We start from the raw sequence: 27436 nt of genomic DNA on the forward strand, positions 1-27436 counted from the left end.
TGAATAACGGAATCTAGAATGTTGCCCTTGCTTCAATTTTCCTTTGAACTTATGGAAAGACTGAATTTTGGAGATGGAGGAGTGAGTAGAAGGCATTGAGTCTTGAGTGACCTGCTTTATAGACATGTACTGTGTTCATTTTTTAAATAGAAAATGACTTTTCTCTCTGCTGCTCTAGCCAGTTTTAGGATGCAAGATTCATACAATATCAGAAGCCTTGGTTTGTTTAGATGCTTTTAATGATACAAGTCTCAGATTGTTTATTCTTTGTGGTGGGAAATAAAAACTGGAGGAATCCAGAATGTGAACTCAATATGTCCTCCAGGAATATCTGGGGTGACTAGGCCCTAAATGTTCTTAAACATAAAATAAAAACTGAAGTGAAGGTGTTTCAATCATTGCCAAAGCCAGCACCTGAATCTGCATGTTGGTGTGAGGTGGGTTCTAGACGGTGCCAACATCCTAATTGTGTTTCTCTGGAGCTTTTCTCCCCTTACCAAATAAGAATGAAAACAACTGTTCTGCATAGTTTACAGCATTTTGGGGAGGTTTAAAGAAAAAAAGGTAAAGTGCTGACCCATTGTAAGCTGTTAGCACTCCCACAAGTCAGAAGTCAGAAGACTTGGCTCCATTTGGGAATTTCCACTGGTCTACCAACTTTCCTAAAAGAAAAGCACTGGGGAAGGACACACCCAAGACTTCGTCCTTCACTTTGAGCCCAAAGTGGCTCAATGTAGAAGTGATCTCATTTTCCACAGACCAATTTTGGGTTCCTGAGCAACAAGGTGTGATGCCTGCAGGAGGGACATTTCTGCTGGCACTGTGCAGGCAGCCTTACATCAGCTCATCAATACGAGTCAGCAAAGACTAGATGGAGCACTCTCTCCCACCATGCCAAAGCTCACGTGGTTGACACTCAGTCTGTGTTTTTATTTCATTAAAAAATATGACCTCACTTTTCTTTTGTCATCCAGAAGCATGAGGATATATTTGTTGCAAACTGCATGCAGATGAAAAGGGGGATTCCTTTTGAAACTACATCCTCTTAATAATAAATAATTTTTATCTACTATACATAACAGTAGTGCATTTTTTGTTAAAACAGCAAGCTTTTTTTTGTTACCAAAATGAAAAGAAAACATTCATTTCATTATAAATATTTTAAATAGTTTAAATACATATTTCATACCAAGTATATAAAAATAGCCTCTGTTTTTTTTTGATAAATAAAGACGTTTTCATTTACATGGCAAATAACGTGCGAATAGCTAACTGCTGGCCACCAGCTCTATTTGACTGATTGTCTAGGAGATGACATGCAGTGATAATTGTCCCTCTGCCTTCACAAAAAGAAAAATAGATCAGCAGGATGTGTGCACTCCCGAGGCCAACAGTACCATGGATATTGTTCAGGAATGACAAACAGGCACTCAGGAAAAACCTTTGCTGCACTTCACAAAAGCCACCTAGGACAAGACTAATCCACAAATTCTTTGTCTGGGACTTCTAGCTGCTCAGACCCTCAGGGTCTTTGGACTTTTGCCCAAGTCTGTCAAACAGACCAGTAAGTTAATACCTGTACAGAAAAATGTTTCTATTATGCTTCTAGGGTCTAGAGATTGTTTGCTACAATATGGAGGTGGTTCTGCCTTTCCCCGGCTCCTCACACTCTCTTCTGCAAGATTCCCCACTTGGCCCAGTCTTCACGCCCGCCAGAGGCAGAAAAGGCAAACTAAAGCTGTCATGCAGTAGTAGGTTTGAAATGGGCAGCTGCGTCATGTGCACTGATATCATACGTTTATGGCTTTGTTATCTTTCACTTCTGCTGTGCTTGTGACAACTTCCAGTGGAAAGTTCTCCAAGGGTTTTGTAGAGACTGATGCCATTCCTTCTTGGTTCCAAGATCCTGGCAAGTTTTCCAAACTGCAGGAACTAACAGGTCCCTGACTGAAGCTGCCCTCCTCCGACCTGCTTGGGAGAACTAGGTGCAAAGACGTTTCCGAAGAGGAGCAGACAGAGGACGAGAGAGTTGCTGAAATGGACTGCAGAGGCATCAGCGTAGTATCTGAATGTGGAGAGATGCACCGTAAAAATTGCAAATGACCTTCTTGGACAACCTGGTAGTGGGAAGGTGAATAATCAAGGTTTGGAGAATGATAAAGTTCACTGTCTGCAAGGTTTTGCTCATGAGCTCCAGTTCGTTGGGGGCTGTTCCCCGCAGAAGAGGGATCCACACTCCAAATATCTGAGGTGATATTACTGCGACAAAGTTGTGCTTGGGTATAAGCAGCCCCACCTGTTTGCAAGTGTAGGCAGGGTTGGTGTGTACTCCAGCTCGTTCTGGTCTGTAAGCTTTCCCTGGAGGGACACACAGAGGTGGTGTGCAGAGAGCAAAACCGTGATGGCTGCTGAGGTGACAGTATGTTTTCCAGAAGTTGCATCACATTCTTCATGTCTTTACCTAGCTGGGAGACTTCCTGAGTCAATGTTGCTACCTGTGTGGATAGAGTAAAGCAAAAGGCAATAGTTAGAGGTATGTGATAGTGCCTAGACTTCAGAGAAGTGAAGCAGGGAAGTGAGATTTCTTAGTAAGAAAGCCCGAAAGGCTGCTCCAACCAAGCCCCAGGGGTGAAATGGGTAGGCTGGGCATCTGGATGTATAGACATCCTGATCTAAAGCCATCCGCATTTTGAAGGAACCTAGTGAAACATAAGTAGTCTTAGATTCTTAATCAATGATTCGGGGATTCTTAAACAGAATTGGAGATGTGGATTCTTCATCTCTTAAATGCTGATGCTAGCTTTTGCCTCCTCTGAGCTAATGGGATGCACAGTGGTACACAAAAATCATCAGATACTTCAAGTCAGTGCAGGGTAGCAGATAATTAATTATATGTTACGCGTTCAGCAGATTCAGCACTACCGCCTGCCCACGGTAGACACCTGGGGAATAGCAGCTCTCACTCTTGCCATTTCTGGTTGAGGTCTGTGCTTATCACGGGCCAGAGATAAAGTGGCCTTCAGTGATGGTGAGAATGAAGCAAGAGCTCATACCACATTTGCTAGGGAGGGAGTTCACAGAAAAAGGAAAGCTACGGATTGAGAGTTGGAAACAAATAAAAAGACCTACGAGGTGGATAAGTACAGATAAGCACAGTGAGGCACCTGAGAGTTTCTGGTATCCATCAATGAATACCCAAACTCATGGAATTATAAGCCAGATTGTGCTGGATGTGCTTTTTCAGTTTTCTAGGTGACATATTTAGCTTTCATCAGGAGACATGGCCCCCATACCTTAAGAACCACTGAAGAGTCTTCACTTTACACTTAATATGAATAATAAAATTCATCAGATAATTTATTTTCCTAATAAACACATTAATATTTTAATCATGGAGAACACCAGAAGATTGAATTAGACTTAAATCTGTCTTTTCTTAAGTATTTGTATTCCTCAAATTGAGGAAAACTTGTATTTCAGAAAGCAGGACCCACATATATTTTCTAGTCTTTGGTTAAAGTCATAACACTAACATAATGTTGTAATATTTTGCCTTCATTGCTATAACACTTTGTATCTTATTTTCCTTGACTTCATTTTACTATCATGAACCGCAAAACTCTAATAGAAGCTGCTGAAACCATTGGCTAAATACAATCAGAGAAAAAAAAGGGGCAATTCAACTTCAATGAACTGGATTCATTCAAGATTGCTGTTTTGGGCAGACTTTCTTCAACATTTTAGTACACATTCCTAATTCATCCAGCAACTCAATTCAGTCTACTTCCTGTGAGTGCATTCTGAAACTAATTTTCCCTGGCAGGCCCAACAGGAGGTAGCACTGCTCAAAGTCAGGCATTTAAAAAGGCCAGAAGGAGGTTTTCCCATGGTTCAGGCAACCAGCTGGTAACACCTGCCCTGAAATTGCCAGGCCAAAACTCTTTCTGCCCTGCTGGCAGCATGGAACTCAAGGGATTCAAATGAAAACTTGTCCAGGCTTGCAGAAGATCTAAACTTCTGAAGGCAAGATACCTCTTGGCCTCACATTTTAAGAAGTGAAACAATGAATTTGAGAAAAATTCAATGTACTTTGAAATTTTCACTACAGATTGTCAATTTCATCACCTGCTAAGCCTCAATTCTAAAACACATGGATCATACTTAAATCGGTATCACACATCTTTGCACTGCCTGCATTCACAAGGGTCCCATCTTGAACTGATTAGCTCTTCTATCAACATTTCAGAAGAGAAGGCAGCCACTAAATGAGACAGTTGGAGGGACACATTAACTATCCATTCCTATTGTCTAAGCTTAATTCTTGTATCAAACTCAGCAGGGCTACATTAGCTCAGTTCCCAATACAAATGCTTTCAGTTGGCCATTTATTGAGGATTGAATAAAGGCACAGTTTTTGAAGAACAATTTTGAGTATTAGGCATATCAATAATCATGGTATTCAATAAATGTTTGAGTAGTAAAACATGCCTTCAGGTACATTTTCCCTATTGAATCTACAAATAGTGCTGAGATAGGCAGGCATATATTACTACTTCCCAACCTATAAAATGGGGACACTAAGACTCAGAGGTAGAATGACAGTTTTAAGGTCACTTATTTCATGAATGACAGCCTTTGAACTAGAATTCATGGCTTCTAAATTTGCTACTCATTCTACTATAGTATATTATCACATGCAAAAAGAGTGCTTCAGAGAGAGTTGAGATTTGTGCTAATGTATTCAGAATTTGTAAAGAGCACAATGACTCAAACAAAAAGGTAGCTTCATGGCTAAAACTGTCTGAAATGTTAATTCAACATTAAATAAGTAAATAATGTCATCATTAAAAAAATAAGAGACTGATTAAACACAGTAAAATCTTTTCACAGAAAATTATATAAATGCAAAATAAAAGAAAAAAAAAGGGTTTGCCTAAGGGTAAAAACTGGAACCAAACAATATGTTAACAGACATATTTCTGATGAACTATTTTTCTAGCTTTCATAATAAAGTTATTTTCCCATGGTTGAAATACTTTTCTATAGTTACATTGTTTTTTTTTAACAGATATGTAATAACTGCACATATTTATGGGGTACATAGGATATTTCAATGTATACAATGTATAATAATCAAATAAGGACAGTTATATTCATCATCTCAAACATGCATCATTTCTTTGTGTTGGAAACATTCCAAATGTTCTATCTATTTTGAAATATAAATTATTCTTAATTATAGTCACCCTACTGTGCTATTAAACAATAGCACTTATTCCTTCTATCTAATTGTATTTCTGTACCCACTAACCAAACTGTCTTTATCCCCACCTCCCCCTTCCCAGCCTCTGATAACCATCATTCTACTCTCTACCTCCATGAGAGCCACTTTTTTAGCTCCCAGATAAGGGTGACAGCATGCGATATTTGTCTTTCCATGCCTGACTTATTTCTCTTGATAGCGAACTTTTTACCGTGCATTTGCCTCAACTTTGAGGCCATGAACTTTGAAGGGGAATCCACAGTCTTAACTGGCTCCAGGAACATAAACAAGCATTAACATTGTCAGAAAACAAATTACTATCCTTGCTTGAACTGAAAGGAGCAAAGAACTCGAGAAAAGGAGCTTTCTTTAGCTCTAATGGGTTATCATCAATACATGTTGGGGAGGATTTCTGTCACAGTGTCTCTGGGGACACACCCCTGCATCTTATTAAAGTTACATGAGGGAATTGATTCCTGTTAGGTAAGAGATCTCTCTTTTACCAGGACAAAGCCAGCTGTCACAGGGAGAGATGGCATTTCCTGGAGGTGGAGACTGTGGTGACACTGAAGGTGACAACATGCTGCCACAAAGTGCTGTAAAGTTTTACTGCACTTTTGTTTACTGCTTCTTGCTGGGTTTGCTATCAAAATTCATTCTAAAACAGGAACAATCTCAGTCTCCATTAAATGTTGAAAGCAAAGAATGCAGTGTCTCTACTTTATGAGGGTAGTGGTTCAGGTGCTTCTTCTCAGATTGGCAAGAAGATACGCATTTGCTAAGAAAAAAGGCTGTTGGTGCCACTGTGTGAACAAGGCTCTGTCCACTTAAGGAGATGTATCTTCAAAATACAACTTAAAACCAGAGTACTGCAAAGAGATATAGGTCAATAAAAACAAACAGAAGCATGCTGACCAAATGAACCAGTTTTCCCACTTATCTCAACAGCCTAAAATATCTAATGTTTTCTGTCACTCATATCAGAGAATAGAACCTTTTTTTTGAGCATGTATCACAAAGCCCTTCACGAGCCCTGCCTTATTTTTTAATGGCCCCATGTCTTGCATTTTCTCCCTTGCACACCATCAGAGTGAATACAGTGAGATTCACACCTCACTGCCCTGGTGTTTGCTGTTCGCTCTGACGGGGGACTTCTCCTCTGCCCCTTTCTGCACGGCAAGTTTCTTCTCTCCCTTCAAACTTCTTCTGATATTTAATTTTCTATATAGAGCTTTTTCTCGACTTCTTCTCAATACTTGCCTAGCATTTTTAGCTCTGATCATCTTGCATTATACAGGACTGTCTGTCTCCAAGTAGGCTATGAGTTTCTTGAGGGTATACTGTTATTAATATTTATCTCAGTATCTCCTGGATTTAGGGCAATGCCTAGAATACAACATAAACTCAGTAACTTGAATGCAAAAATGAATACCATGCCTGCCATTTTGAAGGAATTTGGGTTCTGCTATTGCCTTCATTTCTGATATTTATTTTATTTCATGATTTTACCATAAATATTCTGGGGAAAGCTGCCTGCTACAAATTATATTGAAAAATCTGTAACCAGCCTTCTTCATTCCAAGTACATATGCTAAAAGTAGGTATTATATGACTATTAAATTTTTTATATATAAATTTCCCAAACCAAAGTCTTATCACCTAGTTTTTTTTTTTTTTTTTTGAGACAGAGTCTCACTTTGTTGCCCAGGCTAGAGTGAGTGCCCTGGCGTCAGCCTAGCTCACAGCAACCTCAAACTCCTGGGCTTAAGCGATCCTTCTGCCTCAGCCTCCCGAGTAGCTGGGACTACAGGCATGCACCACCATGCCCGGCTAATTTTTTTTTCTCTATATATTTTTAGTTGTCCAGATAATTTATTTCTATTTTTAGTACAGACGGGGTCTCGCTCTTGCTCAGGCTGGTCTCGAACTCCTGACCTCGAGCAATCCACCCGCCTCGGCCTCCCAGAGGGCTAGGATTACAGGCGTGAGCCACCGTGCCCGGCCTTATCATCTAGTTTTAAGAACAGGTGCCATTGCCACCATTAAGAGTCCCTTTTCTCTTATTGTGTTCCTTCCTAATTGTAGAAATATGTCTCTGTTGGCCAAGACTTCTTCTCGACTTCACTTATCTCACTGCTTTGCCATTTGTCCCAATATAAACTTGATTTTCATGGGTGGTTTTAATTCTCCAGGAAATTTCCCCCATTTACTGATCCCCAGATCTCATAACTACATTGTGAATGCTAAGCGACAAATTCAATTAAATTATTCAGAGTTGTTCATCAACTGAAATTTGGCCAACGTTTTCCATCTCTGGTTGCTACTCTGGATGGCTACTTTTAATGTGGGCTTCTGATTCCTTCTACTTAAAAAGATAGTAGATAAAGAAAATATCATTTAATATACATTCTTTTCTTATTAAGTTATATTTTCTTTATCCATTTTCTCCTCTTCCTCTTTTTTTTTCTTTTTCTTCCTCCTCCCCTTTATTCTTCTATGGATAAAAATCCACCAGTCTGGAATTTAAAACTGTTGGCCAAACCAGTTTACCATCACCATCTGCATAGCCAATTGTTCACATCCAAGATTTTTCTATCCTTTCCAAAATCCCAACTGTTAGAAAAAAGAAGTGATGAAAACACCATCTGTGTTTCCAAGTGGTTCAGTTTTCTATCCAAAACTTTGAAGCACCTAAAGATTCTTTCCTTCTCTGTCCTCCCAGCATCATGCATTAACCACACAAATCATAGGTGCTTAGCAGGTTTGCAGGCAATGCGTTTGCTTTTGTTGAGTAACACCTCCTGTCATGAACAGAAAATCCATGTAACAACAGACTTGCCAACTAGCCATGATAATTCACACACTGATCTTTCCATATCTCTAAGAAGGGAATCACTAACTACCACAACTTTTCTATTTCTGTTACATCCAGGTTTCCTCAGAAATTCTGTTGCACATATGGGAAGTAACATTCACAGGGTGTCGGGCAGGTGGGAGAGGGGAGAAGGGGATGGGTAAATTCACACCTAACGGATGCTGTCTGGTGGATGGGAATGCTTGTTGGGCGGTGCAAAGGTAATTAATGTAACCAAAGCATTTGTATCTCTATAATACTCTGAAATAAAAAAATAAAATTAAAAAAAAGAAAGAAGTTCTGTTGGCTTAGAAATAGTCATTGCTGCTCCTACAATTCCTGAGTATCTGGTTTACTCTTCTCATGTTTAATTAGCTCCACTGACATAATGTTACTTCTCACCCTCTTTTGCATCATATTTCCACAAGAGCTTTGTTGTAAGAATTGAATAATATTAATATAATGGGTGTAAAACTTTAGTCCCAATATAAATTGTATTATGTCAGAATCCCAGGTGGCTGGATTTGATAATGCAATACAGGCACTGAGCTTGGTTGAGAACTTCTGCAAGTTAGGGAATACTAAGTCGGGAACTATTTTGCCTAAAGAAAATAAAAATCACAGTTATCTGTATAAGTCTTCCTCTGTCTCAGCATGGAGAGATAAGCCATTCCTATTAACACTTTTACATAATTAATATCAGAAGAAAACATCTACAATTTTTAGAGTTACCTTGCATGGATCTTTGCGGTAGCAAATAGTAACAGCAATAACTGAAGCCATTGAAAAATGTTCATTATGATCCTGTATTTCTAGTCCAAGACTTGCATAATTGCAATCAGATGGATTGAGAATTCTCCATAAAGAATATGTGAGCCAAAATAAAAGGATGTGTGGCCTGGTGTTGATCAGAAGTGAATAAGGACCAATGTGGAGGAGGCGGGGCAAGGTGGGCAGGTACAATCGGGTTTTCTTGTTCTTTACAGTAGCTCAAGCTCCTGCACAAATCCTACCACAAAGTAGGTACCTCATAAATCTTTGTTGATACGTGAATAATTTAATGAATAGTAAATTGCATGGTGAATTTTGTACTGTGAGTTTCTGTTATTTTTCAGGTGAACTTAAATAACTCGCTTTCACCAATCTCCCCTAAATACCACTGAAAGATACAGAAGCAAATGCCAGTATACTTCCAGTGGTTAAGAATGTTTCATATGATCTCTGCGTCTCTCTCTGGAAGTCCCCATGACTTCAAAATGGGACATTTCAAAACTGTGTTATTATGTGGTTTAAAGAATCCTTCTGTGGTGCTATTGACCTATTGTCCCAATAACACCATGCACTGTCAGCTTTTACAGTTGGATTTGTGCATTTTGGTGTAAACACAGATTTGCTGTTCTGGTGTGTCTTTAATTGTGCCTTTTGGAAACAGAAATATGAGCTTCTAACGCAGAGCAGGAAAAAAAGGTGTCTTTGACAGTACCTTTCATTTCACATAAAATCACATAAAATGGCTTCCCTTCATTTTATATATGTTTTGTATTTCTCAGTCTTGGCCATTGGAATGATATAATTCATGGGCTCTGAGTTTAACTGGAACTTTAGTTGATGGGCAGAGAAAAAATGTGATTTCCATATTTGTGCATTCAGTGAGCAGATGGGGAATGCATCTGTTGACATAATCTTCTTAGCTTGAAGAGTTCTTGACCTGTCACTCAATTTTTGCCAAACATGTACACATTTTCCAGCTAGACACAATTTTTCTAAATTCAGGATTACTAATTACACCAATCCTCTCCCCCTGCCACAAATACATATACATTTTACAAACTATGATTCAGGTAATTAAATGGTTTTTCATTTAATCCTTTGTTATGTTGCATATTTATCATAGGATTTAGACACATTCAAACTAACTCCAGAAGCAGGCAAAACAAAAAAGACGATGGGCACAATTTCATCTTTGTCTTTTGCTTTACAAAGCATTCAAAAACAAGTGACAGTGTTTTTTATCTGACAGCTAAAATAATCATCATACTTGGCACTTGTATATATTTCGTCCAAATGAGAATCTCAATCCCATTACTAATGGAAGTTGTAAATCTCTGTGTACAGATGGGGAGACTACAATGTTGGGAGGTGACGTGGCTTGTTGGAGGTTAACACTGTCCAGCAGTACTGGAAGGTTAGGTGTAGACAATCCCTAGTAAAAAAAAAAATTATGTGAATAATGAAAATCTATAAATGAAAATCAAAAGAATAGTACCCAGGGTTTTACTTTTGCAGGTGCAGCTGATGAAGAATTACAAATCTAATGTTACCAATACAAAATTACAGCCTTGAAAGTGATTCAATGGCTTCATTGAATTTCTTGCAAGCTCAGGGCTCTGGACGTAACTTTATTACTTCAGCTGCACCATGGTAATCCATTATTTATCAACCCTTTCACTGCTTTTGTCATCTGTTTTCCTGGTTCCTGTGACAAAGTTTGATTAATATCCAAATTGCTATCTGGCTAAGGGATCTTCATTGCTATCAGTGAACACCAGACAAAAATCTGTCTCTTCTCAGAATACAGGTTGTATAGAATAGTGCTTGTCAAACTTTAATGTATATAAGAATCATCTGGGGATCTTAACTAAGACTATATTCAGATTCAGTGGGTCTTAGGTGGGGCCTGGGCATTTCTAATAAGCTCCCAGTTGGTGCCAATGCTGCTGGTCCCTGCTCTATGGGGTGAGATCAATAGTCCCCATTCTTTTTCTTTTTTTGAAATTTCTTTTTTTATTTTTATATTTGAAAATTGACAAAAATCATATATATTTATGATGCATAACTTGATGTTTTGGTATATGAATATATTGTGGAATGACTAAATCAAGCTTATAAATATATCTATTACTTTACATACTTACCATTTTTTGTGTGATGGGAACATCTAAGATCTATTCTCTTAGCAATTTTCACGTATATAATATGTTGTTATTAACGATAGTCACCATGTTGTACAATAGATCTCTTGAATTTATTCCACTCATCTAACTGAAATTTTGTCTTTGACCATCATCTTCCCAATCCCTGGTAACCCAGGCCCTGGTAATCACCATTCTAATCTCTGCTTTTATAAGTTTGACAAACACCATATGATCTTATTCCTGATTCTTATGGAACTCGTCCCTTGGTTAACTTCTCGTGCACTGATCTTTCAGCAAGAATGTAAAGTTTAGTCTAACTTGCTTTTTTTCAATTTTTTTGGCAAGTCTATAGGTGGAGTTGAGTTCTTTTAGGAAGTACATAGTTTTTGGTTGTCTTTCTTGCTGTGATATTAGCAGCTAGTGATGTGCATTTCTTTGAACCATTAATTCTTTACAGGTTGCTAAGTGGTGATGTTCTAATTCTAGTTCTATATAATTCCATAAGTTATTTAGTTGAAATAATTTTATAGAAAGATGCTTCTCTCATAGGTTATTTGGTTTCCCCAGTTAATATAGAAAAGAGAAAAAAGCCTTGGTTTTACCTTTCATAAAAATCAATTTTAAATAAAATAAATTATTACCTTATTATCCTCTGCAGTTGGCCAATTAGTTTTTTTTTAAATGACAAACTCATGAATTTAGCCATATTTTATGTGTTTTAATCCATCATACTTATCCTTACTGAATCCCAAATTATCCCTTCTTTGGCCAGTGAGAGATGCTTCATATTAGCTCCTAAGTTCTTCTGACATCACCCTAGTATTGTTTGATAACCTTTTTTTTGTCTGGTATACTAAGATGTTCCAGACTCATCATGTATATTTCATTCCCCAGAAGTAGAAGCAGCCATTTATCCAAGACACTCTGGTTTCTTTTAGTAAGAAGTTGTATTTTAAGACCATAATCTAAACACTAGAGATATTCACTGCTATTGAATTGGTCATTGTTTTTATCTCTTTCTGCTGAAAGAACTTGGAGATGTAGATATGTATATATAATAATACTGTCTTGGTTCATAACCCTTTCCATATTATATTTGTATCTCCTTTCTTCCACACTGTGAATTCTGGTTATTAAGGTACAGATGATGATAGAATTAGGATATCCCATAATTATTCATTTGCTTTATGCCCCGTTACACATACAAGAGTATTAGTATATCAATACCAGGACTGCTAATACATACTATGATTATTGAACACAGTTAATGTGGGGTATTCTATTCTCATTCTCCCCCAACTCTGCTTTTCTTATGGTTCTGTTATATCTGCATTGTCAGAGCACATGGCCCCTGCCAACTTATATTCTCTTTCCTTTAACCCTCATTTAAACTTGGTCCCATAAATAAGTACATATTTAACGATGATAAATCTGTCCTTATGATGATGTCTTTCAAGTCATTTTGGTTTTAAAAATCTTGTTCTCTAGTATATTCTACAGAAAATGTTTACGGGAACAATATACCCTAAGTTCTTGCATGTTGATAACAGTTTGATACTTGATGGTCAATTTTGCTGGCTATAAAATCCTTAGTTTAGATTTTCTTTTCCTAAGTCTTATCCTATCCTAAATTATATGTCAATAGTTAAATCAAGCTTCAAATTGAAGTATGTTTATGGCTAATTTAAGAAAACCAAAGACTCAAGCCTTTATGTGGGCTTCTAATATTTCAGAAAAAATCTTTTCAATCCAGACCAATGATGGTCTGCTCTGAAAGCTTACTCAGTAAAAAGAAAATCTATTGGACTGGGGTCAATTCTTATTTCTATTGCTTTTCATGTAACTTGTTACATATGTGATACTCTCTGTGCCTCAGTTTACTTATCTGTAAGATGAGCGTCTTACATGTCAAAATTTTGAATGTCTCTTCAAACTCAAAATTGAGATTCCATTTTTCTCTTCTATTCAATGTCCTAATGTCTGATGGTTAAAATGGATAAAATTCTAATCATCTTTTATTCATTCATCTACCATAAATGTGTGTACTACATACATGCTCACCATATAGCAGAGAACAGTGCAGATAAAGATTCTTATCCTCATAGAACTGGCATTCTAATGGGGGGATAAAGACAATGAACAATGTAAATAAATAAACTATGTGGTACCATAGAGATCTAATAGGGCTGTAAACACCAGCAGATCAGAAGGAGATAGAAGAGGGAAATTGGAGTATGTGTTTCTCTGGATGCTTCCCTTCTGGGCTGAAGGGGATGGAAGGTCACAGATGATGTCAACAAGAGATCACAGCTCTTTTCAAGCGGCCTTCTCCACCCAGCTTTCTCTGACTAAAGTTTTCTGTAACCACTGTTTGCTCTGGCTCTTTCTGTCTTAGGAATTGTACTGAACTGTTATTGTTTTGGAGAGGGGTTAGTCCTACCCCTTGTGGTTTGTCTACACCCTACTTACTCCTTTGTAAATAGTCTTTTAATTCAACTTAACTCAAATGTCCCATTTGAAATGTGGCATTGGTTTCTATTTGGGCCCTTTTAGTCCCTTTATTTAAAGATAAGAAGGGGCCTGTATATAAGTAATCACAGGCAAAGAGGACAAAAGTACCCAATCTCTAAAAGTTACAGGCATTTTAAATCCACATCTCAGAGGAGAAACCCTTCTGAGTGGCATATATCTTTCTTTTCTTTTGATAAATCCAGATCCACACTATTACTTAAGATTTTTTAAATATCAGTAAAATACTCATGAAAGCCACAAAATTGCCTGTTCATACAGGCTTGACAACTGGAAAATAACTAAAAAGAGTCCTACAAAGCATAAATTAGTTGGATGTATTCCAATTTAAAAACCTGTGTCCACAAAATGTAGCATTAACATCAATAACACATATGCAAAAATTTAAAAAATTGTTTTGCCAGCAGTTTAATAGATTTGGTTTTTCTATGTCAAAAAATGAATGTATATCCTTTGTTCATATTTTGCTTTTGAGGATTGATAATAAAGAAATATATATGATCAGAATGAGGAAGAAAAAAGCCTGTATAGACAAATCTTGGGAAGGCAATTCTGTTAGTGAGTTTCAGTTGACCAACTTGTCGACAAAAAGACATAATGGTAACACTAATTCGGAGAACTAGGAATGAACTTTACCATAAAATATTACTCATGTAGGTTTCCTTATTGAATTATTGATAGAATATAATTTTTCATAGGCATTTAGAAAAGTATTTAATCAACTCTTAAAGAACAACCTCTCTTATTATTTCATCTCTTTGACTCAAGGAGTCTTCACTGATCTACTTTCTCAAGTATAACCCAGTCCACATGAGATTCTGTCTCTGTTTCTCAGTGAAAGGCTTTTTATAATTTGTATTTGTTTACTTGGATATTATATGATAACTCTAATTGGGGATATTTTGACATTGAACTTTGAGCAAAATTAAACAGGAAACAAAATTTCTCTATTAACTTTTGGGTGCTATGGTAGATGTTACTAATGTTTGCCAGTATCCGGTTTTTCATTTCTTTGGGGGTACACAGAAGATTAAACATTCTTGCCATTGGAAATTAATTGTGCCCATGGAATTAGCTCTGATTAATAAAATATGAACAGAAATGATGTATATATCTTTCAAGCCAAACGATTGTCTATGCTTCACTCGTCAAATGGAAAACAGCCAATCAGTGACATTCCAGATGGCGGAGCTACTTCTGCTGACCTGTGTTAGGCATTTTGCTTGAACAAGAAATAAATTTTAATCAATGAGATTTGGCATCTGTTACCTCAATATAAATTATCTTATAAGAGTGCTTATCTGAGAATGGTGGGACTCTTCAATATTTTAGAAACAGTAACTAGACTTTTTGAGGAGGCTAAACATGAGGAAAGAAAATTAAAAAATGTTGATGTTACAAAACAAAATTTGAAATTTAACTTTTGGGTCTTAGTGACTATATAAAATAATCCTCTCTAAAGCCTTAGGAAAATAGTGAATATAAGGACGACTGGAATAGCTATTATTAAAGGACATGACCTACAATCCAGTTATGAGATGTAATGCAAACACAGTCATCTCTGAAAAGAAGAGGCTCTTCTGTTGGACTCAACAGCAACAAGAGCTTGGTCTCTAAAATGCTACAGATGAAGTTGGTAAGAATGAGCTTTTCATCTCTTAAAGTTAACAATGTTCTATTGTGTAATATAAAACAAAGATCTCTATCTCACTGAGATTCCCAGCAAAGTAGTGTAGATCAAGAATAGAATTTAGCTCTCTCAAATATTGGTTCTCATCACACATATATGCAGTTTACAATATATTGAGTTGAAAAGGGTAAAACAGAAATACCATTCTGAATTCTGGAGTTTGAGAAAACGTTTAGTTTTATCTCACAAAAAGAACCATGAAATTTTGCCATGGGGAATTTCTTTTAAAATTTTAGACCCAATCAGGGTCTAAAAAAGATTATTACGTTCCTTAGAAAACAAGAATTATTTCCACCAAAGCAATTTAGACACTCAAATGGGCCAATGACTTAAACTGTAAAGAAGGCCTCTAGACTGACAAACAGAAGACATTCAGTGGATGTGATGGCTAATTTTGTGTGTCAAATTGATTAGGACATGGGGTGCCCAGACATTTGGTCAAACATTATTCTGGGTGTGCCTGTGAGTGTGCTTCTGGATGACGTTAGCATTTGAATCAGTAGACTGAGTAGAGGAGATTGCCCTCTGTAATGTGAGTGGGCCTCATCCAATCAGTTGAAGACCGAAACAGAACAAAAAGGCTAGATAAGAGGGAACACATCCTGCCTGTTTGAGCGGAGACATTGGTTGTTTCTGGCTTTGGACTTGAACTGAAAAATCTTCTCTTTTTGGATCTCAGGCCCGCTGGCTTTTGGCCTGGAACTTATACCATTGGCTCTTCTGGTTCTCAGGCCTTTCAGCTCAGACTAGAACTACACCATGACCTCTCCATGTTCCCCAGCTTGCCAACTGCAGATCTTGGGACTCCTCAGCCTCCATAATCATGTGAACCAACTCACTATTCTCTCTCTCAATATCAACATCTATATCTATATATTTATATCTATCTGCTTATCATCTATCATCTGTCTATCCATCTTCTATTGGTCCTGTTTCTTGGGAAGAACCCTGACTAATATAATGGCTAAAAATAAAAGCAAGTGTGTTTATGTTTTGGAAAACATGAATGGCACAAACCTCTACAGAAATCAATTGGTAAAGACTATATTTGAAGTGAACTTTAAGCAGTTCCAAAAGCAAAAACCAAGGATGTTCTGGCAATGTCAAAATGGGACCTGAAATGAGAAAGTGAATAAATCCTAATATATATAATGGCGCAAAACCAAGCAGGGACTCAGAACAGTATAAACCAAAGAATAAAGACAGAATTTTAGGTAATATCTGAAAGAGGTTACTTCCTTAGCCCAGTGCTTCCTGTATTGTTCCAAGACAGGATAGAAGGAAACAAAACACTGGTAGTTATTTTGTCAGTAAAATGATCCATAAGCACATGCATTTGGTCATTTCAGGCTAACAATAAGTTAACTTAGTCATTTACTATAAGAATTTGTGGAGCTTTAGTATGGTAATGACCAACGTGCATCTCTAATAATATGAATTAGTTTTAAACCAAAAATACCAGCAGTATATCATCACAAAGGACTTATTCCTTTAGTTTTTATTTTAAATATCTTGGAAAAGAAAATAAAATATAGGCCAGGCATGATAGCTTATACCTATTATCTCAGAATTTTGGGAGGCCGAGGCAGTAGGATCACGTAAGCCCAGGAATTCAAGACCAATCTGAGCAACATACTGAGACCCCATCTCTACAAAAAATAAAATCTTAGCCAGGCATGGTAGCACATGTTTGTAGTCCTAGCTCCTTGGGTGGCTGAGGAGGCAGGATCACATGATCCCAGGAGTTCAAGGCTTCAGTGAATTACAATCATGCCATTGTAGTCTAGCTTAGGTGCCAGAGTGACACTCTATCCCAAAGAAATGAATAAATAAATGTTCAAGCATTATGTATGTTTTTGGAATTATACAATGTAAATGGAAGAACATCTGATGAACATATCCCAAAAGAGAATATTTGATAATACCAGAATCTCACAATTGGTAAATGAAAATAAACAGCAATGAGAAAAATAGAAAATAAAAAGTGAAATAGAAGACATAAGTCTATATCATTAATAATATGAAATACAAATGGATGAAGCATTTAATCAAATGCAAAATTTTCTTCTGAATAAAATAATTTAAGATCCAACTATACTGTCAACAGGAAACACATATTAGAATAAAAGACACAAATACGTCAAAAGTAAAAGGATGAATAAAGATGATATGCAAACAGCAACCGTAAGAAGTCTGGAATGGCAATACTAATGTAAGAAAAATAGGCTTTAATACAAAAAATGTTACTAGAGATAAAGGGAAACATTTTGTAATCAGAAGATGGTCCACTCTATAGAAAGTTATAAAACTTATATGCATATATGTACCTAACAAAAGAGCCCTAAATACATGAAATAAAAAATATCAGAACTGAAGAGAGAAATAGACAATTAGCGATAACATTTGAAAATTGCAGTATCTCACTTTCAATAACAGACAACCAAGCAGATCAATAAGGAAATAGAAAACTTGAGCATTACGGACCTGTAAGCATTAACCTAACAGCTATCTATACAACACTTACCCAACAACAGCAGAATACGCATTCTTTCTTTCTTTCTTTCTTTTTTTTTTTGCCCAGTGGGAGGGTTAATAACCTAAGTACCTGTACAAGAAGTTTAATTTTGCTTGTTTGTTTGTTTTTTCCTCTTGTTGTTTCCTGCATTAACAGTTCCCTTCAGGGTTATCTTTTCTTTTTCTTTTCTTTTCTTCTTTTTGTCAGAATGCACATTCTTAAACGCACATCGAAAATTCTCCATATTAGACCATATGCCACATCATTAAATAAATCTCAATAAATTTAAAAGATTAAAATCATACAAAGTGTGTTCTCTAATCACAATGTAGTAAAATTGAAAATTAATAACAAAGAAATTTAAAAACATCACAAATAGGTAGACATTAAACAACATCTTATTAAATAATCAAGGTCACAGATAAAGAAAAGGTCCTAAGGGAACCCAGAAAAAAGAAAAAAATATAAACGAGCTCCAATACGTCTGGCAGCAGACTTCTAAGTGGAAACCTTATAAGCCAGGAGAGAGGGGCATAACATATTCAAAGTGCTGAAGAAAAAGAACCTTAACCCTAGAATATTATATCCTGCAAAAATATCCTTCAAACATGAAGGAGAAATAAAGACTTTTCCAGACATACAAAAGCTAAAGGATTTCATCAACACCATACCTGTTCTATAAGAAATGCAAAAAGAAGTTCCTCAATCTGAAAGAAAAGGACATTAATCAACAATAAGAAATCATCTAAAGGTATACAACTCACTGGTAATAGTAAGTACACAAATACAGAATCTCCTATTGCTGTAATTGTGCTATGTAAAGCTCTTATATCTTGATTAGGAAGACTAAAAGACAAACCCATCAAAAATAAGTACAATGACATTTTGAGAGATACATAGTATAAAAAGATATGGATGGAAACAACAAAAAGTTCAAAAGCAGGGGGATGGAATTAAAGGGTAGAATTTCTGTTAGATTTCTCTTCGCTTGTTTATTTGTTTGTAAGCAAAGTTGTCATATGTTTAATTGGATATAAATTTTTTTGCAAGGCTCATGATAACCTCAAATAAAAACCTACAACACATACACAAAAAATAAAAAGCAAGGAATTAAAACACAGTAACAGATAAAATCGCTTTTAACAAGGGAAGACAGGAAAGAAGGAAGAAAGAAAGAGAAGACCATGAAGCAACCAGAAATCAAATAACAACATGGCAATAGTAAGTCCTTACCTATCAATACTAACACTGAATGTGAATGGACTAAACTCTTCAATCAAAAGACATAGAGTGGCTGAATGGTTTAAGAAAAACAATATTCAACTGTATGTTGTCTGCAAGAAACCCACCTCACCTATAAAGACATACAGAGACCGAAAATAAAGTGATAGAAAAAGCTATTCCATGCAAATGGAAATCAAAAAAGAGCAGGAGTAGCTATTCTTCCATAGATAAAATAGCTATTCTTTTATAGATAAAATAGACTTCAATACAAAAAGTGTAAAAAGAGACAAAGAAGGTAATTATATAATGACAAAGGGATCAATTCAGCAAGAGGATATAATAATTCTAAATATATATGCACCCAACACTGGAGCACCCAGATATATAAAGCAAATTTTATCAGAGTTAAAGAGAGAGATAAATTCCAATACAATAATCACTGGAAACATCAAGACTCTGCTTTCAGCATTGGACAGATCATCCAGATATAAAAACAACAAAGAAACCTTGGACTTAATCTATCCTACAGACCAAATAGACTTAATAGGTATTTACAGAAAGTTTTTCAACAGCTGCAGAATACACATTGTTTTCTTCAGCCCATGAATCATTCTCAAGGATAAACCACACATTAAGCCATAAATAAAACATTCAAAAATTCCAAAAAATTAAAATCATTTCAAGTATTTTCTCTGACTGCAATGAAATAAAAATAGAAATCAATAACAAGAGGAAAATTGGAAAATATACAAACACAAGGAAATTAAACAATGTGCTCCTCAATGACCAGTGGATCAATGAGGAGATTAAGAAGGAAATTTAAAAATTTCCAGAAGCAAATGAAAATGAAAACACAACATATTAAAACCTATGAGATATGGCAAAAGTGATAATAAGATGAAAGTTTATAGCAATAAGTGCCTACATCAGAAAAGTAGAAAAGCTTCAAATAAACAACCTAACAATGCATGTCAAAGAACTAGAAAAACAAAAGCAAACCAAACCCAAAATTAGTAGAAGAAAAGAAATAATAAAGATCAGAATAGAAATAAATAAAATTGAAACAAAAAAATACAAAAGGTCAACAAAACAAAAAGCTGGTTTTTTGAAAAAAAAAAAAAAAAAATTGACATACCTATAGCCAGACTAAGAAAAAAAGAGAGATGGCCCAAATAAATAAAGTCAGAGATAAAAAAGGAGACATTACAACTGATACTGCAGAAATCCAAAAAGTCATTAGCGACTACTATGAGCAACTAGTCTGCCGATAAATTGGAAAATCTAGAAGAAATAAATAAATTCCTAGACACATAAAACCTACCAAGATTGAACCAGGAAGAAATGTAAAACCTGAATAAACCAATAACAAGTAATGAAATAGAAGCAGTAATAAAACGTCTCCCAACAAAGAAAAGCCCAGGATCTGATAGCTTCACTGCTGAATTCTACCAAGCATACAAAGAAGAACTAAAACCAATCCTACCTAAACTATTCCAAAAAATCAAGGAGGAGAGAATACTCCCAAACTCATTCTATGAGGGATGCATCACACTGATACCAAAAGCAGACAAAGACACAATAAAAAAAGAAAGCTATAGGCCAATATCTCTGATAAACATACATGCAAAAATCCTTAACAAAATACAAGCAAACAGAATTCAACAGCACATTAAAAAGGTATTTTTCACAATCAAATGGGATTCATACCAGGGATGTAAGGGTGGTTCAACATATGCAAACCAATCAATGTGATACATTGTATCAACAGAACAAAGACAAAAACAATATGATCATTTCAATTGAGGCTGAAAAAGAATTCCATAAAATTCAACATCCCTTCATGATTAAAAACTCTCAAAAAACTGGGTACAGAAGGATCTCACCTCAACACAATAAAAGCCATATATGACAGACCCACAGCTAGTATCATACTGAATGGGGAAAAACTGGAAGCCTTTCCTTTAAGATCTGGAACAAGACAAAGATGCCCACTTTCACCACTGTTATTCCACGTAGTACTAGAAGTTCTAGCTAGAGCAATTAGACAAGAGAAAGAAATAAGGGAGTCTAAACTGGAAAGGAAGTAGTCAAATTATCCTTGTCTGCATACAATATGATCTTATATCGAGAGAACCCTAAAGTCTCTACCCAAAAACTGTTAGAGCTGGTAAACAAATTCAGTAAAGTTGCAGGATACAAAATCAACATACAAAAATCAGTAGCATTTCTATATGCTAACAGTAAACAATCTGAAAAAGAAACAAAGAAAATAATCTCATTTATAATAGCTACAAATAAAATAAAACACCTAGGAATAAACATAGGTTAAAGAGATGAAACATCTCTATAATGAAAACTGTAATAGAATGATGAAAGAAATTGAAGATTACACACAAAGAAATGAAAAGATATTCCATGCTCATGGATTGGAAGAATTAATATTTTTAAATATCCATTTTATCCAAAGCAATCTACAGATTCAATGCAATCCCCATCAAAATACCAATGGCATTCTTCACATAAGTAGAAAACATAATTGTAAAATATATATGGAACCACAAAAGATCCAGAATAGCCAAAGCCATCCTGAGCAAAAAGAACAAAACTGGAGGAACCACATTATATTTCAAATTATATTTGACTTCAAATTATAACACAGAGAGCTGTAGTAGCCAAAACACTGTGGTACTGGCATAAAAACAGACACAGAAACCAATGGAACAGACTAGAGAACCCAGAAATAAATCTACACATCTATAGTGAACTTATCTTTGACAAAGGTGCCAACAACATGCAGTGAGGAAAAGACAGTCTTTTCAATAAATGGTGCTGGGAAAACTGGATATGCATATGCAGAAGAATGAAACTAGACACTTATCTCTTGCCATATACAAAAATGAAATAAAAATGGATTAAAGAATTAAATCTAAGAACTGAAACTATGAAATTACTAAAGTAAAACGTTGGAAAAATGTTTCAGCACATTTGTCTGGGCAAGGACTTCTTGAGTAATATGCCCAAAGCACAGGCAACCAAAGCAAAATTGGACAAATGAAATCACATTAAGCTAAAAAGCTTCTGCACAGCAAAGGAAACACTCAATAAAGTGAAGAGACAACCCACAGAATGAGAGAAAATATTTGCAAACTACCCATATGACAAGGGATTGATAACTAGAATATATAAGGTGCTCCCACAACTCAATAGAAAAAAAAAATCAAATAATCTGACTAAAAAATGGGTAAAGGATCTGAATAAACATTTCTCAGAAAAAGACATACAAATGCCCAATAGGTATATGAAAAAATGCTCCACATCATGAGTCATCAGAGAAATGCAAATTAAAACTACAATGAGATACCATCTCACCCCAGTTAAGGTGGCTTTTATCAAAAGGACACGCAATAATGAACGCTGGCGAGGATGTGGAGAAAGGGTAACACTTGGGCACTGCTGGTAGGAATGTAAATTAGTGCAACCACTATGGAACACAGTATGGAGGTTTCTCAAAAAACTGAAAATAGAATTACATGTGACCCAGCAATCTCACTGCTGGGTATATATCCAAAGGACGGGAATTTGATATATCAAAAAGATGTCTGCACTCCCATGTTTACTGCAGCACTATTCACAATAGCCAAGATAAGAAATCAACCTATGTGTCCATCAATGGATGAATGGATAAAGAAATTGTAGTACATATACACGGTGTAATATTATATAGCCACAAAAGAATGAAATTCTGCCAATTGCAATGACATGGATGTAGATGGAGAACATTATGTTAAATGAAATAAGCCAAGCATAGAAAGACAAATATCGCATATTCTCACTCATATGTGGGAGCTAAATATTAAAAACAATTGATCTCACGGATATAGAGAGTAAAATGATGGTTATCAGAGGCCAGGAATGGTAATGGGGAGTGAGGGATATAGTAGGGATGGTAAATGTGTACAAAAATATAGTTAGAATGAACAATATTTGATAGCACAACAAAGTGATTATAACCAACAATAAGTTAGAGTATACTTTAAAATAACTAAAAGAGTAGAATCAGAATGTTCCTAACAAAAAATGTTAAATGCCTGAAGTGATGGATGACCCAATTACCCTGATTTGATAAATTTGGATTGTATTCCTGTATCAAAACATCACATGTATTCTATAAATATATACAACTGTTATGTACCCATAATAATTTTAAAAATAAATAAAAAATAAAGAAAATAAAGAAAAACCCATTGCTAACATTACACTCAGTGATGAAAAATTAAAAGATTTTCCCCCAAGATAACGAATAAAACAAGGATGTCTCTTTCCACTTCTGTTCAACGTTGTACTGGAAGTTTAGCCAGGGCAATCACAAAAAAATAGGTAATAAAAGGCATTCTAGGCCGGGCGCAGTGGCTCACGCCGAGGCGGGTGGATTGTTTGAGCTCAGGAGTTCGAGACCAGCCTGAGCAAGACCAAGACCCCATCTCTACTAAAAATAGAAAGAAATTATATGGACAGCTAAAAAAAAACATATATAGCCAGGTATGCCTGTAGTCCCAACTACTCAGGAGGCTGAGGCAGGAGGATCGCTTGAGCTCAGGAGTCTGAGGTTGCTGTGAGCTAAGCTGACGCCACAGCACTCTAGCCCGGGAAACAGAGTGAGACTCTGTCTCAACAACAACAACAACAACAACAACAACAACAAAAAGGCACTCTAATTGGAAAAGAAGAAGGAAAATTATCTCTATTTTCGGATGATGTGATCTTAAACAGAAAAATAATAAAGAATCCATCCCAAAAGTATTAGAAATATTAAATAAGTTCTGCAAAATTACAGGATAAAAGCTGATAATGCAAAAATCAGTCATACTTCTGTATACCAGCAATGAACAATCTGCAAAAATGAAGTAAGAAAACAATTCTATTTATAATAGCATCAAAAATAATAAAATATTCAGGAATAAATTCAACCAAAGAAGTGGACAAATTGTGGACTGAAAATTATAAAGTATTGTTGAAAAAAATAAAGAACATATAAATAAATGGAAAAAACATCCCATCTTCTTAAGTCAGAAGACTTACTATTGTTAAGATGACAGTACTCTACAAATTGATCAACAGTGTCAATACAATCACTGTCAGAAGCCCAGCTGACTTCTTTGTAGAAATAGACAAGCTAATTGTAAAATTCATATGAAATTATAAGGGACCCAGAATAGTCAGAACAACCTTGAAGGACAGGAATAAAGATGGAAGACCCACACTTCCCCATTTCAAAACTTACCACAACTATATTAATCAAGACAGCATGGTACTGGCATACAGATGGACATACAGATCAATAGAATGAAATTGAGAATCCAGAAATAAACCCTCACACTTTTGGTCAATTGATTTCTGACAAGAGAAGTAAGGCCATTCAATAAAGAAACCTTAATTTTTTAACAAAGGGTGCTGTGACAATTGGATATCCATACAAAAAATTAAATGAAATTGGGCCCATACCTCAAGCTACATATAAAAATCAACTCCAAATGGATCAAAGACGTAAATATAAGAGACCAAATTATTAAAGTATTAGAAGGAAACACAGGAGTAAATCTCCATGACCTTGGGATAAGCAATGGTTTCTTAGATACAACCCCCAAAGCACAAGGTACAACAGAAAAAGTAGAGAAACTGGATAGGACCAAAATTAATACTTTTGTGCTTCAAAGGATGCCATCAAAAAATGAAAGGAAGACCTATAGAATAAGAGAAGAAAATTGTAAATCATAAATTTGACAAAGAACTTGTATTTAGAATATATAACGAACTCTTATAAGTCAATAATAAAAAGACAATCCAAGTTTAAAATGCGTCAAGTATCTGAATAGACAGTTCTACAAAGAAGATATACAAATGGCCAATAAATACATGAAAGATGCTCAATATTATTAGATATCAGGGAAATGCAAATTAAAACCATGATGAGATAGCATTTCATACACACTAGTATAGCTATAATAAACCAGTCAGATAATAATAAATAAAAATTGTTGACAAGGAATTGAAGATCTTGGAACCTTAATATACTGCTGTCGGGTATGTAAAAAGAATGTTGCTTTGAGAGAACGTCTGGCAGTTCCTCAAATGTTAAACACAACGTTATCATATGATCCAGCAATTTCACTTCTGGTATGTATCCAAAAGATATGAAAACATAGGTTGACACAAAAACCTGTACATGAATGTTTAATGGCAGCATTATTCATATTAGCCCAAAAGTGGTAACAACTCAAATGTCTATCAATTGATGAATGATACACAAAATGCAGTATATCCGTACACTGGAATATTATTTGGCAGTAAAAAGGAAGGAAGTACTGCTATACAGCCACAACATGGGTGAACCTTGAGAACATTATGCTAAGTGAAAAAAAGCCAATCACAAAGGACCACATATTGATGATTCCATTTATATGAAATGATTAGAGTAGGCAAATCTATAAACGCAGAATGTAGATTAATGGTTGCCTAGGGCTAGAGGCGTGGGGGCGCTGTAGTGGTTAGGGGTGATGGCTATGTGCTATGAGGTTTCTTTGCCAGGTAATAAAGTGTTCTCAAATTGATTATGATTATGGATACACAGTTTTGTGATTATACTAAAAGGCATCAAAATTTACACTTTATATGGGTGAATTATACGTTGTATGGTATATTAATTATATCTTAATAAACTTAACTGAAAACAGAGTTAATACATAGTATAAGCCAGACTACTTTCTATAAAAACATGTAAGTTGTTATACTTCTACAAAGCTCATTTTTTTGTTTAGGCATGTTACACATTTCTTTCTCCCTAGTATATTTAAGGCTCGAGATGGGTTAACATGGCCTAATACTAACCATGGCTCCTTTACATGCATGCAAAATAAAATGCTAAAAATTGGCAATTATAGCATTCAAGCCAAAGCATACTTTGATGAGCAAGTATGCCCTAACAAGCCACCTGTATTCTCTCATTTTGAAAATACAGATATGGCTACGCTCATCTTTCTGTTAAGCTTAGCAGATTCTTTTCTGCCTGATTTTTTCATCATTTTGCCATTTATATGTTATTATAGCAGGTAATGGTCAGGCATTGTTCGATTGGTATACTGAATCTATTTGCCCTTAAATCTATAAGTCTTACAGAGTGTTTTTTTTTTTTTAAATGAATACAGTGGCATAGTTACATCAGACAATTTAGCTAAAATAAGACGCTTTGAAATACCAACAATCTGCCATATTATTTTCTATTACAATTTCATATTGAGTATCTTCAGAGCAAAGGAAAGTCTCTTCGGTGAAAGTAGTCATTTTCATGATCAAACATGTTCTTCTTAAGTCCATTCATTTTCATTTTATTCGATAAACATTGATTCCCTTATTACTCAGTGCTTGGCACTATTAGAAGATGCTTATATGAGAGTCACTCTTAGTTGAATAGAAGCATAACTTTGTATGAGGAACGAATCAGCATGAATTAGCCACTTACTAAGGGAGGAGATCATGCTAAGTGCTTTACATGTGGTTTTAGGTTCTCAAAACAATCCTCTGTCATCAATTTTATGATTACCATTTAATAGAGGAAAAATCTGAGCTTAGGAAAGGTAAACACCTTGTTGAAATAGCAGATTAGGAATCTAAATATTTGTCTCTCTCCAAAGCTAATTCTCTTTCTCCAACAGTGTGTTTTATGCCTTATGCCTGCTGTGCCAAAGCACAGTCTCTCTTGTTAGGCTTTGCAGCAGCGTTTTTCTGGGTCAGCCAAATTTCAGAAATGAGAAAGCAGTCTAAGCTTTACCTACAAACCTTTTCAGAAGTGGAACATTTAACTTACACAGCCATTGGCCCCCATAGTGACTTTTTGTTGTTATTTTCAAAGAATTTCCTTAGAATCTCACTATTTCTTACTCTGCTGTAAAGCAATGGCAATGTCGTCAAAGGGTTCTAATATTAGCAGTTGCCCTACATCCCTTAAATCTCCTAACTATTCCGTGAATGTAATTACCAATATTGTTCCTTCTATGATTTTTGTCCCACATTTATCCAGCTGACTATGATTGTGAAATGTACACACCAATGACCAATTTCTTTATATTTTAAATCTTTAAGCAAGTATCAGTATCAGAACAGGGATTCTACAATGCTCTGACGCCTCACACAATGCCCCACAGTCTGCACCACATGCCTCATACATATTTGGGGTTGCCCTTTTGGTGGTAGAGTTATTATTATGCAGTACATCCCACGTTTATTATCAAGTCTTCCCTTGCTTGCTACTAACCAAAGAATAGAGCAATCAAAGGATCACATATGTGAATAGCAGAAAATAGGCAAAATGGGAAAATTAGGCTTGGACTTTTAAAAACACGGTTTTTTTAATATGTATAAACATTACAGGAGATGTAAGCAAACAACAAAT

General features: G+C 35.6%; 1 protein-coding gene across 1 annotated transcript in view; it reads right to left on the reverse strand.

The window, feature by feature from the left end:
• Positions 1-220: 220 nt before the first annotated feature.
• The window catches only part of KCNH8 (potassium voltage-gated channel subfamily H member 8), a 347364-nt gene continuing 320148 nt past the window's right edge, over positions 221-27436 (reverse strand). The window contains exon 16 of the mRNA XM_045555829.1: positions 221-2495. Coding sequence (XP_045411785.1) covers positions 1791-2495 — 705 coding nt within the window. The 3' untranslated portion in view covers positions 221-1790. The remainder of the gene's footprint in view (positions 2496-27436) is intronic.

This window comes from Lemur catta, chromosome 1, assembly GCF_020740605.2.
Source record: "Lemur catta isolate mLemCat1 chromosome 1, mLemCat1.pri, whole genome shotgun sequence".
Taxonomy (NCBI): domain Eukaryota; kingdom Metazoa; phylum Chordata; class Mammalia; order Primates; family Lemuridae; genus Lemur; species Lemur catta.